The sequence below is a fragment of the Pan paniscus genome, chromosome 6, assembly GCF_029289425.2.
Source record: "Pan paniscus chromosome 6, NHGRI_mPanPan1-v2.0_pri, whole genome shotgun sequence".
Taxonomy (NCBI): Eukaryota; Metazoa; Chordata; class Mammalia; order Primates; family Hominidae; genus Pan; species Pan paniscus.
In genome coordinates, this window is record NC_073255.2 from 110,555,234 (window position 1) to 110,571,350 (window position 16,117).

The window sequence follows — 16,117 nt, forward strand, 5'->3', positions numbered from 1 at the left end:
AACATCTTAAAAAAATTGAATTTTAGCATCAATCATGACTAGTATTCAAGTCTGTAATTGTTGAAGGACTCTGTCTTTACAGTTGAGACTATTCTAGACACATAAAGATAATTCCAATAAGCATTTCTGTAATCAACTCTTGGCTGTACCGAGTTATTCCTGCGATGAAGTAGAATGATTGTCTTAACTCCTACTCTGCTCTATTGACAGTAAATTATTCTTGGTTCTAACCATAAGCCTTTAACCCAATGTCTTCTACACTTGTTGGATGAAAAGAATCGCTGAAGGTACTTTTAAAAATAAGAATTCCTGGCCCCAGCCCAGTAATGAATCAGAATCTCAAGGGAGAGGCCTGGGAGCCAGACTTTTAAAGACTGCCCATCCCTGGTCATACTGTCATCCAACCCAGGGGTTCTTATCCTGGAGGCTGTATTAGGATCGGAGGACTTGTTGAAACACAGGTTGCTGGCTCCCAGCCCAAGAACTTCTGAACCAATAGGTCTGGGGTGGGGCCTGAGAATTTGCATTTCCAGCAAGGTGCCTGGTGATGCTGAGGTTCCTGGTTCAGGGACCACACTTTCAAAATCACTAATTTAGCCTGTTTGGCAAACACTGCAGCTGATTTCAGTATTACTTTTTCTCTCCCCTCCTTGGGAAAAAAGCAACACCAGAATAGAACTTGCAAGCTTCTTTTTCTCTCCCCTCCTTGGGAAAAAAGCAACACCAGAATAGAACTTGCAAGCTTCCTTTGGACTCATACCCCTGCTACTTCTTAGCTGCCTAATGTTAGACAAATAAATGTACCACTCCACCTCAGTTTGTTCTTATTGGTAGGACTAAGAAAGGTAGCATAAAAGAAGAGGTTTGACACTATACTTGGCACATGGTATGGCTGCATTAAACATCTGTTTAGCACATGGTATGGCTGCATTAAACATCTGTTTACTCTGATCTCCTTGCGATGATCTCCTATCCTATGAGCCACAGATGAATTTGCTGAGTACTAGCAATAGTTCCAAAAATTTGTTACATGTACAAAACTTTGTTTGGTTAAAACCAACCAAACAACAAGCAAGCAATGGCTGACCACTTCTTTTCCTTGTGAGCTACCATGGAGTTACATTTTAAAGATACAATGGGAATATACTGTTTCCTAACTTACCTTTTCCCATGGAAATAAAAATAGAAAAGAAAAAAAAGATTAGATTATGATTAGGTTCTCTGTTTAATTTAGACTAGGCTGAACTTAGTACCCAGGTATGGATTATTTTCCTGGCAGATCTTTATTATATTATTTGGCTATTTCTTGTGACCTGAAAATCAAACAAACGAATCACATGCTCTCTTAGAGGGAACTTAGAGGGCATCTAGCCTACACACCAACCCTATAAATGCTACTGAAACATCACCAATGTGTGGAGGTCCAGCCTCTTCTTAGACACACAATGAAAACTCACTATTCTCACAAACCCCAATCCACTCTTCAGATAACTGTCTAATCATTAGATTTCTACCCCTTTTAACAAAAATCTTTCTTTTTGTAATTTCTGTATCCTTGGTCTTGTTTCTGTCCTCTATAGTACCGGAATATATCTAATCTCTCCTGTACATGGCAGCATTTAAAGTGCTCTGAAGTAGCACTGACATCCCCATTGCCTATTCTTTTTCAGCCTAAATATTGTTTTTTTCAACTATTCTCACTATCAAAATTCCATCAAAAAAGTTTTCATATACTTAACAGCCTTGGTTCTCCTCCTATAGATAAAGTCCACTTTGAGGATATTTCTTCACTAAAAAAATGCGAAAATATGTGTTATTTTCACCATGTCCTATCATCACCAGTCAAACAATGTAAATTATAAGAACAGTGGGGTATTCCTTCCCAGGCAGAGTTTCTAGAAGCTGCAAGCTACAGTCATATAAAACAACACTGTAAGCACTGAGAAGGCGGTTTCAGGACAGGCTTGCAAGTGGTAGCCTGGGGCAGATGGATCTGGCCATCATGACCCCTAATGATAGAAATGCCATGCGGCCACTCAAATTCACAAAGATCCACAGTCTCTTTTCAAGGAAAGCAGAGTGAAACAAAACGTATTTCTTACTTTCTACGAAACATTTCTGCAAATATGCAGCCAACACTCCAGAGATCCACGGGGGTGGCGTAGCTGGACTGGAGCAAGACTTCGGGTGCTCTGTACCACAGCGTGACGACCTGCAATGGCAAGCGGATCCAAGTGTTACTGACAAAGGTGGCTGTTGGCTTAGACTCCTGACTAAACCTGGTGGTTTAATGACAAGATGTAGTTCAGAAAGAACTCCTGTAAATCATATAAGGACACTGCGCTAGAAGCAATAGGTAAATAGGACTCATCACTGACAGGCCAGGAAATTACATCATCCCCACAAACTGGGTTCCCACCTCCGACTCTATGTCTAACTAGGATGGCATAATAACATGAGTTTCAGAAAGCAAAGACCAAAAAAATTTTTTTTAAACTTAGAAACCGTTTTTTTTCTCCCTCCCTTTAAGGGCCTTTAAAAAATAATACATGGAAAACAGGTGATGGCAACAATTACAGCTCAATCCCCAGGCCAGCATTATTGGCAAATTAGAAGATGATGGCATACAGAGTGGTGTAATGGACTTTGGAGACTCAGAAAGGGGGAGGGTAGAGAAAGGGGTGAAGGAGAAAAAACTACATACTGGGTAAAATGTACACTACCTGGGTGATGGGGGCACTAAAATCTCAGACTTCATCACTATACAATTCATCCATGTAACCCAAAACCACTTGTACCCCAAAAGCTGTATATATATATATATATATATATATATATATATATATGTATATATACACACACACACACATATATATATATACACACACACAGACACATACACACACACACACACACAAACACACACACATATATGAAGATGGTGCCAGGGCTGCTGGATGGTGTCCCTGAAGTCTACACAACACCCAGGACATGTCAAAACTGCTCTTACCATGACAGCTTGGGGAATCAAAGTAAAACCCCTCTCCATGATGCTCTTTTCAGAAAACAAGTAAAAAGTGGGGAAGAACTTAAGAGAGAATGTGTAACCCAATTGTTCATATGATGTGTGAAAAAGCCAGGCAGAGGAAGGGATTCCAAAAAGACAAGAAACTCATTTAATACAGAGCAGCATATAGTAAGAGATGAAACAAACACAACAATTTTTCCTGCCAGGTTGAGGGCTGAAGAAAGCATATCATGTTAAGGCTGCAGATTTGAGTACACAGGGGGGGTTCAAGTGATTCCTTTTGTGGGGGAAGGGGCAGATAGTCTATGGATACCTGGGAGGTGCATTCTTTATTGTCAGATAAGGAATTCAGAATATAAATCTATTATGTCAGAATTTTATATTATTCAGATCCCTTTTATCCTTATTGTTTTGTCTAGTTGTATTATTATGGATGTCTATCTAAATTTTCTAAAATTCTGCTTTATACATTTTGATGCTATATTACTTGGTGTGCTAAGATTGCAGTAGCAAGTCTCAATAAATGGCGGCTGCCATCAATTTCCTTCTCTCCTTATTTGCACACACTGTTGCTCGTATCAAGGGATGGATTTCATTCATCTTCCATTGAATCTGAGTTGGCCTTAGTGACTTACTTGACCTACAGAATATGGTAGACGTAATGTCTGAGACTACCAACGTTAGGTCATAAGAAGCCTGAGCCTAGGCCTTTTCTCTTGAGATGCTACCTCTTGGAACCCAGCTGTCATGCTGTGAGAAGCCCATGAAGATGCCCTGGTTGACAGCCCCAGTTGAGCTCTCAGCTGAAAGCCTGTGAATGAGCCATCTTGGACATTCAAGCCAACTGACCTCCCATATAACTGCAGTCCCAGACAATGTCACACAGAGCAGAACTGCCAGCTGAGTCCGGTCAACTGACAAGATTACGAGTGATAATAAAATGACCGTTTTAAGTCTTTAGATGATTATATGGCAACATCAAATTGGAAAAAGATTCTTGACAGGTTCCCCCTCTATATCTCATCTAACATATTTTGCTTTGAATTCACACATGGGTCAAGTTTTGTTTAAGTAATACTGGTTGATATCTAATGGAGGGATGGTTGTGATATAATAGAAATAAAAAACAAAACACAAAACTGACAATACTGAAACAATGTTACTCAAGTTACCATTTGGCCCCAACATATCTTTCTATCAATGCATCACCTCCCAGAGTACTTTCCATCAATGCATCACCTCCCATAGAACTTCCATAGCCTTTATATCCTAGTCACATCTATACTGCACCACTGGTTTTTAACCCTGCCTGTTCATCAAAATCCCCATGGGGTTTTAGAAAAACTTAGGTGTACAGGTCTTATCTTGTGCCACTGAATTAGACTTTCTGTGGGCTGAACTTTTTGGGTTGGAGTTTTCCTCTTTTGTTCCTTCCTTTTTTTTTTTTTTCTTTTTGAGATGGAGTCTTGCTCTGTTGCCCAGGCTGGAGTGCAGTGGCATGATCTCAGCTCACTGCAACCTCCGCCTCCCGGGTTCAAGCAATTCTCCTGCCTCAGCCTCCTGAGTAGCTGGGACTACAGGCGCACGCCACCACACCCGGCTATTTTTTTTTGTATTTTAGTAGAGACAGGGTTTCACCATGTTGCTCAGGCTGGTCTCGAACTCCTGAGCTCAGGCAATCTGCCTGCCTCAGCCTCCCAAAGTGATAAGATTACAGGCATGAGCCACTGCGCCTCCCCCTTTCTTCTTCTTTTTTTTTTTTTTGAGTTCTTCAACTAATCCTCACCCTTGGCTATGTTTGAACACCACTAGATTATGCAAGCATATCCCATCGCTCTTGTCTCCATGCTTTTGTTTATATCATTTTCCTAGCCTGGGCAACTCTTCTTTCTCCTCTCCACATATGTAAATTTCACTTATTCTACAAGGCCTAGCCTAGATGCCAGCACCACCCTGATGCAGCACCAGCTGCTATCTGAAAATCATACCTTGTAACATAGCTCATAATATGGTTTGTTCCTGAGGACATGGCCCTGCCTTAATCTATGTTTATATCTGTAAATGCCTATCACAGTACTGTAAACACAACAATAAGGGCTTATACACCTATCAAATTAATCCTTTTAAGGCAATCATTCCTAGAAAGATAACTGGGCTAAATTCAATGACCAGTCATTTCCAAAAGGGAAGGTATTGTTTTTGCTAAGAAGAGCGTCCAATACTGGGGTCTAGTTTTAGTTACATTACTTGTTTCTGCTTTATTAATATTTCTAGCTGGAGGAACACTTCTTTGCTTCCCTGACACACTGTAAACAAAACTGCAGGTGCAAACTGTCTGTAAGGTTCCACTTGAGTGGTTGACAGAAATACACAGATATCATGAAGGCACACACTTATCTTTCTACCTCAATTCAAAATAAAGTCTAGCAACATAAAAAGAAAAGTTTAACCTGAATACAGCCTTATTTTAAGCTGTTCTAAGGAAAATATTATTTCTTTCTTTTTTCTTTTTAGACAGGGTCTTGCTCTGTTGCCCAGACTGGAATGCAATGGTGCGATCTTGGCTCACTGCAATGTCCGCCTTCCAGGCTGAAGCGAGTCTCGTGTCTCAGACTCCCAGGTAGCTGGGACTACAGGCACATGCCACCACACCTGGCTAATATTTTTGTATTTTTTGTAGAGATAGGGTTTCACCATGTTGGCCAGGCTGGTCATGAACTCCTGGCCTCGGGTGATCTGCCCACCTCAGCCTCCCATAATGCTGGGATTACAGGTGTGAGCCACTGTGCTCAGCAAGAAACTGGTTTCTGATTGATTACCCATCCTAAAAAACTTTAGTAAGGCTGACTATCTTCATTTTCAATACTTTAGTCAGTTATACCTATTATGATAAATAAATGTATAGACAGTCAAAGTCATAATAACAATATAGATATGTTAGGGAAATTCCTATTCCTTTTAAAATTTAGTTACCACTCAAAATGTAGAATGAATTTTTATCAAATGCTTTTTAAAATGTCTATTAATAATGACCATATAATCATTTGCCTTTGTTTTATTAATGACGTATTAGTTACATTAACAGATTTCCCAATATTGTAGCATCCTTGCCTTCTTGGAATAAATCATTTCTGATTGTGTATTATTCTTTTAAGACACTCTGAAATTCTATTTGCTAGTATCTATTTAGGATATTGACTTATATTCATAAATGAGGCTGATCTGTAGTTTTCTTTTTTGTGTTAATTTTTCATGTTTTCTTATCAGGGATATTCAAGCTTCCAATCTTTATTATATTCTGGAATAGTACAAACAACAGAAGAATAATCAGTTTCTTGAGGGTCAAACAATCTCGCTCATAGAGCTGTCTGGATCTTTGTTAGCAGTGTGTCTTAACGGTCTTTTGAATTTCTTCTTGGTAATTAGTCTGCTCAGCTTTCAACCTCTTTAGAAGCCAATTTTCGTAATGATAAAGGATTTTCCTACAAACATCCTTAATCTAGATTTAAAAATGTATTGACTTAAATTTGAACGTAGTATTTCTTATAATCATTTTAATTTCATCTGTTTCCTTGGTTATCCTGATTTTCTTTTTCTTAACGTTGTAAATTTTTGTTTTCTCTTTATATCTGTCAGGTTTGTCAGAAGTTTAGCCATATTATTTATATAAAAAAACTGACATAATTTTATTTCCATTTTGGGAGGATTATTGTTTTATTTTATAATTTGTTGATTTCTATTTTTATCTTTTAAAATTTTCTCCTCCTAATTTGTTGTTGTTGAGTTTTTTTTGAGTTAAAATTTAGCTCATTTCTTTTCCATTTTAATTAATAATAAAATGCTAACTACATATTTGTAGATAAACTTTTCTCATTTTTGCTCATCTTTAAATACTATGTAATTTATCTTTAATTTAGAAAAGTGTTTTAAGATGTCCATATGGTCAGGTTATTTATGGCTATCTTCGAATGGTTGAATTTCTACTTTTATTGAATTACAACCAGAGACTATGATCTGTACAATTTCTACTTGGTAGGATTTATTGTTGTTTTCTTTAAAATGATGTATATACTTGGTTTTTGTTCTGGGAGTGTAATGGAAGTACTGTCTTTGTAAAGTTCTTTATTGATAAGGGTTTGTCTTATATAAATCCTTACTTATATTTTTCTGTACTTCATTTGTCAAACTCTAAAAGAGAGTTGAGTTTCTGTTTTCCTTCCCCCAGTATCTCAAATGCAAACATAGATAATGGTTTATAAGGAATATAAATATAATCTTTGAAATACTTCAGAATCTTTATTTTGTCAAAGTGAAGGTTTTCTAAACTGTGCTCTAATCTGTTTATTTGCATCAGAGCAATACAAAACTTTCTAATACATACGTTTTTCTCCCTATAGAAAAGTAGTATGGTTTTGTGAAGTGAAAATCAAAACTAGTGATAATTTCACTGACTTTTCACAGAGTTGCAAAATTTACAACTCTGGTGGGCGCTTGTAGTCCCAGCTACTGGGGAGCCTGAGGAAGGAGAATGGCGTGAACCCGGGAGGCGGAGCTTGCAGTGAGCCGAGATCGCGCCACTGCACTCCAGCCTGGGCGACAGAGAGACTCCGTCTCAAAGAAAAAAAAAAAAAAAAAAAAAAGAAAAGCGTTTCCATTACTTTCCAGTTCTCTATATGATATGACATCTACTCATCACTTCACATTTAATAACTTCAATGAAAGCTAAAATTTAAATATCTCGTTTTTATCCTTAAGATTTTGCTCTAGTCTGTGTAAATCATTGTAACCAAGTGAGAGTGAAATTAGACTAACTTTATGCTTACACTCTATTTTAAACCATCAACATCTGTCTAAAGAGACATCATTTTTGGTTCAATCTTTGAGGAATTCAATTCCAAAAGAAAGTATAAATTGTTCAAGACTTACATTTCTAGTTAATTCTCTAATAAAATAACCCCATCAATGACCTGGGCCTACATTTAAAAATAACAAACTACTGGGCCAGGCGTGGTGGCTCATGCCTGTAATCCCAGCACTTTGGGAGGCTGAGGCAGGCGGATCACTTGAGGTCAGGAGTTCAAGACCAGCATGGCGAAACCGTCTTTACTAAAAATAAAAAAAATTAGCCAGGTGTGGTGGCGCACGCCTGTAATCCCTGCTAATAGGGAGGCTGAGGCAGGAGAATTGCTTGAACCTGGGAGGTGGAGGTTGCAGTGAGATTGTATCCCTTTAGTCTGGGTGAAAAGCAAGACTGTCTCAAAAAAAAGGAAAACAAACTACTATATTTTGCAATAGATATAAAAGAATAGCATTTTCTAATAGTTGTTTCCTGGTTTATGTAATATTATTCTATATATCAAGAGAGCATCCCCAGTTTTAATTTGTTAATTTACTTGGCTGTTCTATAATTTCTGAAACACAGTCTTTCAGTCCCTACATTAAGTCACTGTAATTTTAATTATCTCAAATTATGACAACTTCTGTAATTTCATAGGATTTAAAATATCTACTGCAACTAAATCTGGATCCAAGTTTTTGAGAACAAATTGCAACAAATTTTCCTGACAGTAAAATATAAATTCCCTTTGCTTAGACATTATTACACTTCTGTGCCTCTAAAAACTTCTGATGGAAGACTGCTGAACTTAAAACCAGTTTAAGTCATGCATGAGCAGAAGCTTATTTTTATTTGAAAGCTTTATAAAGAATGAATAATATCAATAAAATTGTTTCAAGGTTTTAGCGCATGAAAGTTCTCAACAATATAATCAATTCTACCAGAAGTTCTGTTTAATAATTCTAAATATGCTTAAAAAGAAAATATAATGGTAAATTTAAATTTTAAAACATGTTGAGGAAAACAATGAGTGCAATATATAAAGATCAACATTTAGAAATCCATAACAAAAGTCGCTACTAATGGTAACAATGCAGTTGTCTAGTAAGCAAAGACAATAGGAATTATGGACAGAGTTTGGTGATTGGAGCCAGCTGGAACCAAAGCAAATACCATGTTTATTACAATCATTACATGTATTAACAGCCTCTAGAGGTGCTGAATGGATGTGGCAACAGGAGGGGGAGCGGAAGGCAGGGGGGAGTTCAAGGATATTTACACAAGTGGATGTATCTGTTTAAACTGCTTTGATCTCTATTCACATTTTTTTGAACCTGTTCAATAATAGTATAAGAAAATGTACAGCCAAGGCCAACTCTGACTTAAAATACATTTCAGAGTAAACCGCTCTCACTTGATGTTATATTTAACAATCTTTTATCATGTACCCTTGCACCAAGGTCTTGAAAAAATTAGATGTTATCTGATTCATCCTCATTATATGGCCACAGTGGCAGAAAAGCATGGTATGAACACTGTGCTGGATGTCTTCTTTTTGTTGCCCCAGATAGTCTCTGCCCTAGAAATGGACCTATATCTGCCATATGCCTCCAGTTTCTTACTGGCTTTGGCCAATGGGAAGTCTCGGCAGGAATTCAGAGAGAAGGAGAAGCATGAGGTCAGGATCCTCATCTCTTTGATTTTCCTCCCAGCAAAGCTGTCTAGAACTGACTGTGTTGCCACCACAAAGTCAATGTCCATCTCAGGAAGCCTGCTCTACTTGCTTTCTTCCTCCTGGATTCCAGTAACTGCTTCCCCTCTTCTTCTAGGGCCTGGGAATGGTAATGAACTGACTGCGAGTAAGACTCAGGTCACAGCACCATCCCCCGAGTTCCCCTAAACCCACATCTCTGCAAATCATGCCCGTGTCAAGAAATCCTTGAACTACTTGAGTTTGAGTGTGCCATCTATTTCCTGTTGGGACCCTGGCTGATAAATCCTGTTTATAGATGGAGAAACTAGCATGGGTGGCAACTTCTTCTCCAAGTTTCAGTTTTCTCATCTGTTAAAGAAGATGTTTGGACTGGGTAATCTATAAGGTGTCCTCTGTTAACATTTTAAGACTCCCTAAATGATATGGCAATGGCAATGAAGATTTAAAAAAACATATATACTTTATGGACCCAACAACGTTATCATTAAATATCTTTGCTGTCCTTTGGTTTAGTAATTACTTGTGGAGTGTTCCAGTGTGGTGATATTCTCCTTCTCGGGCCCACTTCAACAACATGTCTCAAATGCTAACATAGATAACGGTTTATCAGGAATATAAATATAATCTTTGAAATACTTCAGAATCTTTATTTTGTCAAAGTGAAGGTTTTCTAAACTGTGCTCTAATCTGTTTATTTGCATCAGAGCAATATAAAACTTTCTAATACATATGTTTTTCTCCCTATAGAAAACTAGTATGGTTTTGTGAAGTGAAAATCAAAACTAGTGATAATTTCACTGACTTTTCACAGAGGTGCAAAATTTACTTCTTTTTTTTTTTCGAGACAGAGTGTCACTCTATAGCCCAGGCTGGAGTGCAGTGGTGTGATCTCAGCTCACTGCAACCTCGGTCTCCCGGGTTCAAGTGATTCTCCTGCCTCAGCTTCCCCAGTAGTTGGGATTACAGGCGTGCACCACCATGCCCGGCTAATTTTTTGTATTTTTAGAGACAGAGTTTCGCCATGTTGCCCAGACTGGTCTCGAACTCCTGACCTCAAGTGATCCGCCTTCCTTGGCCTCCTAAAGTGCTGGGATTACAGGTGTGAGCCATCGTGCCTGGCCATAATTTAGTTCTTCAAAATTACATATTTAAATGAAGAATATTATAAAGAATTGGAATTCTAATTCTGCCAAGCACAGTCTTCTCATTATAACACCTTAACTGGTTATGGAAACTATTAAGATTTCAATACTGGCCAGGTGTGGTGGCTCACACCTGTAATCCCAGCACACTTTGGGAGGCTGAGGAGGGCGGATGACCTGAGGTTGGGAGTTTGAGACCAGCCTGACCAACATGGTGAAACCCCGTCTCTACTAAAAATACAAAATTAGTCGGGCATGGTGGTGCATGCCTGTAATCCCAGCTATTCAGGAGGCTGAGGCAGGAGAATCGCTGGAACTCAGGAGGTGGAGGTTGCGGTGAGCCGAGATCACACCATTGCGCTCCAGCCTGGGCCAACAAGAGTGAAACTCCATCTCAGAAAAAAAAAAAAAAAAAAAAAAAGCATTACATACCCATAAAATAATAATGGAGTCATCTCAAATTCACCCATTTGTAATCTAAGGGCTAGAAGGAGATGTTTTGACATATGGCAAAAAAATGTCTGAGGTCAATACAAAGATGAGAGTCTCACAGCATGGAGCGCTGTGCCAATAACTTTGTCCTCACCTCTGCTCTGATGCATCCATTACCAGCAGAAGGGCTGTATTTCCTCACATCTAGAGCTGCCTTGGCTCACATGGGGCCACTGGCTCCCTTTAGATATGTGGATGTCCCATCACCTGCTATTGCTGGTGTGGTTCTCTGATTCTCTCTCTGGGATTCTCTTTCTCTGAGTCTCTGCAGGTCCAGATCCTACCCATCTTTCAAGCCTCACTCACATATTGCTTCATCCACAAAGCCTTTCCTGATCTCCCAGCTGGAAGTAATGGCTCTTCTCTGAGCTTCCACTGCACTTCTATAGTACTTGACCCTTTCTATCTTGCATTATAGCTTTTCCATTTCTTGGCCACAATGCATTTACAGTGTCATGCATGGAAGGTGCTCAGTAATTATCTGATAGCTAGATACATGAATGAACCACAGGAAACTCCCAGTGGCAGTGCTGAAGATGGATAGAGGCAATCCCCTAGACTGGAGAATATGAGGACAATACTGTCCCATAATAACTTAATATCTTTGAGTAATCATGTATCTTTAACAGAGGAAATGATCCTGTGGAGGGAAGAGCTGAACCTGATTAGCTTCAGAGATTGTGTAAGAAGACTCACAGGGCAATGAAAGGCACAGGGAAAATGAGCTGAATGGGTGTTCCCTCCAAGTAGAGAGGAAAGGCATCTTGGGGGAAGAGAGCCACTCAGTAAACAGGGGGGCTGTGTACTTGTGTCAGGGGAGGGATGAAAATGACTCACTGAAGGACCAGCAAAGGTAGAATTCAGGGATCCAGGTTTCTGACCTTTTGTGATATCAGTGGCACTTGCCATTTCTTACTGAGTCGTACACCTCTCCCCCATTTTAACTATGTCTAAGCAGATCTACCTACAAAAGGCCTAGACAGCAAGCCTTTAGGTCAAAGTAAGCTTCCAGTCAATTCATCATGTGAATGTCTACTCTGTGAGGTACCATGTTAGTCCTGGACAGTGTGGTCACAAATTAGGAAAGCAATGAGTTAAATGAGTTGGCCGAAGTACAACTGGGTTGGAGGGAGGGGTGGTGTCTGTGTAGCAATTTAAGTGCAGAATGCTACGGTCCTGTCCTAGTGTTCCTCCTGCCTTTGTCTCTTTTAAATTATTGCTTAATCTAAGGCGACATCCTCAGGCAGTCACTTTTCTTACATGAAGCACAATCCTTGCGGAGCACTCCATGTGCCTGTCCCCACCCCCGCTCCAATCCATGCTGTATTCAGAACTCTGCAGTCTCTGACCCACAAATCCAACTGTCTCCTGGACATCACTACTTAGTGCTGCTACCAGTATCTCAAATTCAAAATGCATGCATTGTCTTTCCTCTGAAACTTGCTTTTCCTATATTTCTTCTCTCTGTAAGCAAAATCGCTACCTACCCACTTTCCCTACTTCTCTTGACTTTCAATGAAGCCACCATCAGATCCCAACAATTCCATCGAGAGCATGTCCTCTCCTGGATGGTCCAAATAGCTTCCTCTGTGGTCTTTTCCTGCCAACATGCCCCCTGCCACTCTGTCTTCTTTACTGCATCTGAAGCTGTGCTCACCACTCTCCTGCTTAAAATCCTTCATCCATTCTCTGGAGATTTCAGGGTCAAGCTCAACTCTAGTTTACCTCCAATGCTCTCATAATCTGGTTCCCACCCACTCTCTGCCTTCATTGTCTGCTCCCCCTTCAGATGAAGGCTTTCTTTAACTTGTCAGAAACCGTGAGGTTCTTTAAACACGTGTGCTATGTCATGCCTCATGTGGTCTTCCCATAGGCCCTTCTCTGGAATGCCCTCTTCACAACCCCATTCTTAATTCCTGTGAACCTTGCCCTGCCTAGTCCTCCGCAAGCATAAATGACTGCAGCACTTACATTGCATCTCAATCATTGTATCCTCACGGTCTACTAGGCCCAAAGCCAGCCCTTTGAGGGTAGAGAGTATTTCTAAGTGGACTTTTAATCCCAGTCCCTCGCAGAGTGTTGTATAAAGCAAGCATAAAATAAACATATGTTCCAACAAATGTATGGGTAGCCAGAAGACAGCAGAATGGAGAGTTACAGGATAAGGAGGGATAACACAGGGCAGGACAGAGTGTTTCTATTATAGTATAAATTTTATAGGCCATAGTTGTGTCCCCATGTCCACACCAGGCATTCTGAGAGTCCACCAACATGATCTTTAGTCAACAGATGACTTTTTAATAAAGTGCAAGGACCATTTTATTTTTGTAAAACGAAGTTTTAAAATGCCTGAAGGGCCTATGTTTTCCTTCAGGCTGCACTGTTTAAATTTCCTCTTGAACTCGTGAAACTTAAAATAGTTACCACTTATTAAACGTCTATTATGTTTCAAGTAACAAACTCATTCTCTTTGTAGAAGTACAGTATAGTATAGTTTTGATTTTGACACTAAACAATCATACATTTGATCTCCCTCTGCTTTCACCATAGAAACCAAGCAAATATTTGCAGACATTCCTTCAACCTTCACAGATAAGTAGAAATGAAAATTATTCTGAACACAGGATATGGCAGGCTGCAGGGCTCATTGTTTCCTCTTAGAAGTTGTTTTAACTCTTAAGGAAATCTATTTGCTTTGAGAGGCCACATAATTACTCAGATTTGTAAAAGAATTTAAAAATTGGGTTTTTCCTTGCTATGGAAACAGTCAAATGCCTCTAAGGTCCATGCCTTCTTTCTCATTGGTTACTATGCTCCTTTTGACACAGGTTGCAAGCAAACCTACTAAATGAGTACTAGCAGGTTATATGGTTAGTGCAAGTGATGAGGGAAATGGAAGCATAGTTTTAAAATCCAAGTTCAGGCACACACATTCTTCAACATTTTAAAATTCCATGAGCACTGCCTTCCTTAAATGGGGAGGATTTGCAGATTGTCAGGTGGAAGCAGTCATGAAGGTATAGCTCATTCAGCTCATTCTGCAGTACGCTCTCCTCCTCGAACACCCCCATCTAAAATGGGTCATCGAGATGCATGCAGGAAAATAAAACCAGCCACAACATTTCCCAGTAATCCAGGTTACCAGAAATGAATTTATAGTCTACAGAGGACTGTGGGGGGGGGGGTCCCCACTATATTTTGTGCTTTAAGCTATTAAAGGAAAGACATAAAGAAAATATGCTTCTGAAGATTAGGGTGTTTCATGCTGTTCATTTAGCAAGATTAAAACTGCAAACAGAAAAGGAGGACACATCTGAGAGAAGGACTTAGATTGCAGCATTAGGAATTTGTGTTAGACAGAAGGAAGTATTTTCTGACAATAAGAACTGTTAAATATCAGAATGGATTACTGTGGGGCCTTGTAATGTTTTCTCTTCTCTAAAACTTTTCATTTTTATTTTGAGTGTAAATAAGTAGGGGGCTACGGAAGGAGAGAAAGGAAACATTTGTAAAGCACAGAAGATGTAATGTACTGCACTGAATTAACTTTATCTGTTGTCTTATATAATCTTCAGTTTAATGGTGTGAGGCGAGTATCAACGACTCTATTTTTACAGATAAGGAAGCTGAGAATCACAGAAGAGCCAATGGCAGAACCAGAATCTGAAGCAGGTCTTATTGAACTCAGGTTCATTCTTCTCACTGTGGAGTCTATATGACCTCAGGTCTTTTCTTTTTTGGTCTTAAGCCTAATTACAATAAAAAAGTTTGTATTTCCAGAATAGTCAACATTCCCATAGTAATGCAGTTTACCAGAAAAGCTGACAAAAACAAAAGAAGTTGTTTTTCTAAGATAATGGGACCCCAAGGGATTTCACCAAGATGGCTGCCAGTTGAGGGATCAGGGTCATGGATGTGCAAATGACTGGGTCCTGGATGGAGGGTAGGGAAGGTTTGCCTACCCACAATGTTCTGCACAGAAGCCAGAAGTCGGGCACTGTGTGCACAGGCATGTCTATGCTGTTCCCTAGATCCCTTCCCTGAAGACCAAGCATCACCCTTCCTCCCTAACATTTTCTCCTTTTGTATTCTATCTCTGCAAATGAGATCACCATCTCACCAGCTGCCCATGTCAGGCTCTTCCTCAAAATCACCCCTCACCCATTTATGCAGATGTAGTGTAAAAAGGGTGCCTTCTTGTTTACAAAAAAACAAAATGCACAGAAGACTAGAGCTGTGGAAATAGGAGAGAAGGAAAATACACAATTTAGGGAACCTAAATACTATCACCCACCATTTTCTAACACAGTCACTAAGCAACATTAAAAAAAAATCATATTACTTGACATACGAATTCTTTGGTTTTGAACACAGTGCAATTGTATGGACTCGACGACATTATCTAGATTTTACCATCTGATTTCAAAGTTGCTAAAAAAAAGGTCTAATATGTAATATGTGTCCTAGCCCTTTATTTAATTTCCTCTTTCTTTTATAACACAGTTTTGCTGTACTTACTGAATTTTAAATGTCTTCAAAATCTAAAATTCATTTCATATCTCTTCTATGAGCAGAGATGAAAGAAAGGATCATTGAAAGGGAATATAGTTCTGTTGATTAAATAATTACAGAATATATACATTCATTTGCTCTTAATGAGCCACAATGCTTTTCTTAAAATTGTCTCAGTTTCTAGGAAGAACCACACTAATACCAAGGACTTACAGAGTATTTCTAGGTATATCCGCTGTCAGGAGAGATACATGTGTGAACATAAAAACCAGCGGAAGGCTTCTCACCTAGACTCAGGGACTCATGCTGCATGCGTGTTGGGGGCAGTGTGGTTGCTGCATGCAAACACTACTTGAAAGGAAAAGTAACCCTCTGAGTTTGAGTAAAACTTG

At 39.2% G+C, this 16,117-nt stretch overlaps 1 protein-coding gene across 4 annotated transcripts in view; it reads right to left on the reverse strand.

Moving 5' to 3' along the window:
* CDK6 (cyclin dependent kinase 6) overlaps window positions 1-16,117 on the reverse strand; it is a 234,671-nt gene that overhangs the window by 64,352 nt on the left and 154,202 nt on the right. For all 4 annotated transcript variants that reach the window (XM_003809732.6, XM_003809731.7, XM_055114711.2 and 1 more), the window contains one exon: window positions 2,103-2,212. In XM_003809732.6, the coding sequence (XP_003809780.1) occupies window positions 2,103-2,212 (110 nt within the window). The remainder of the gene's footprint in view (window positions 1-2,102; window positions 2,213-16,117) is intronic.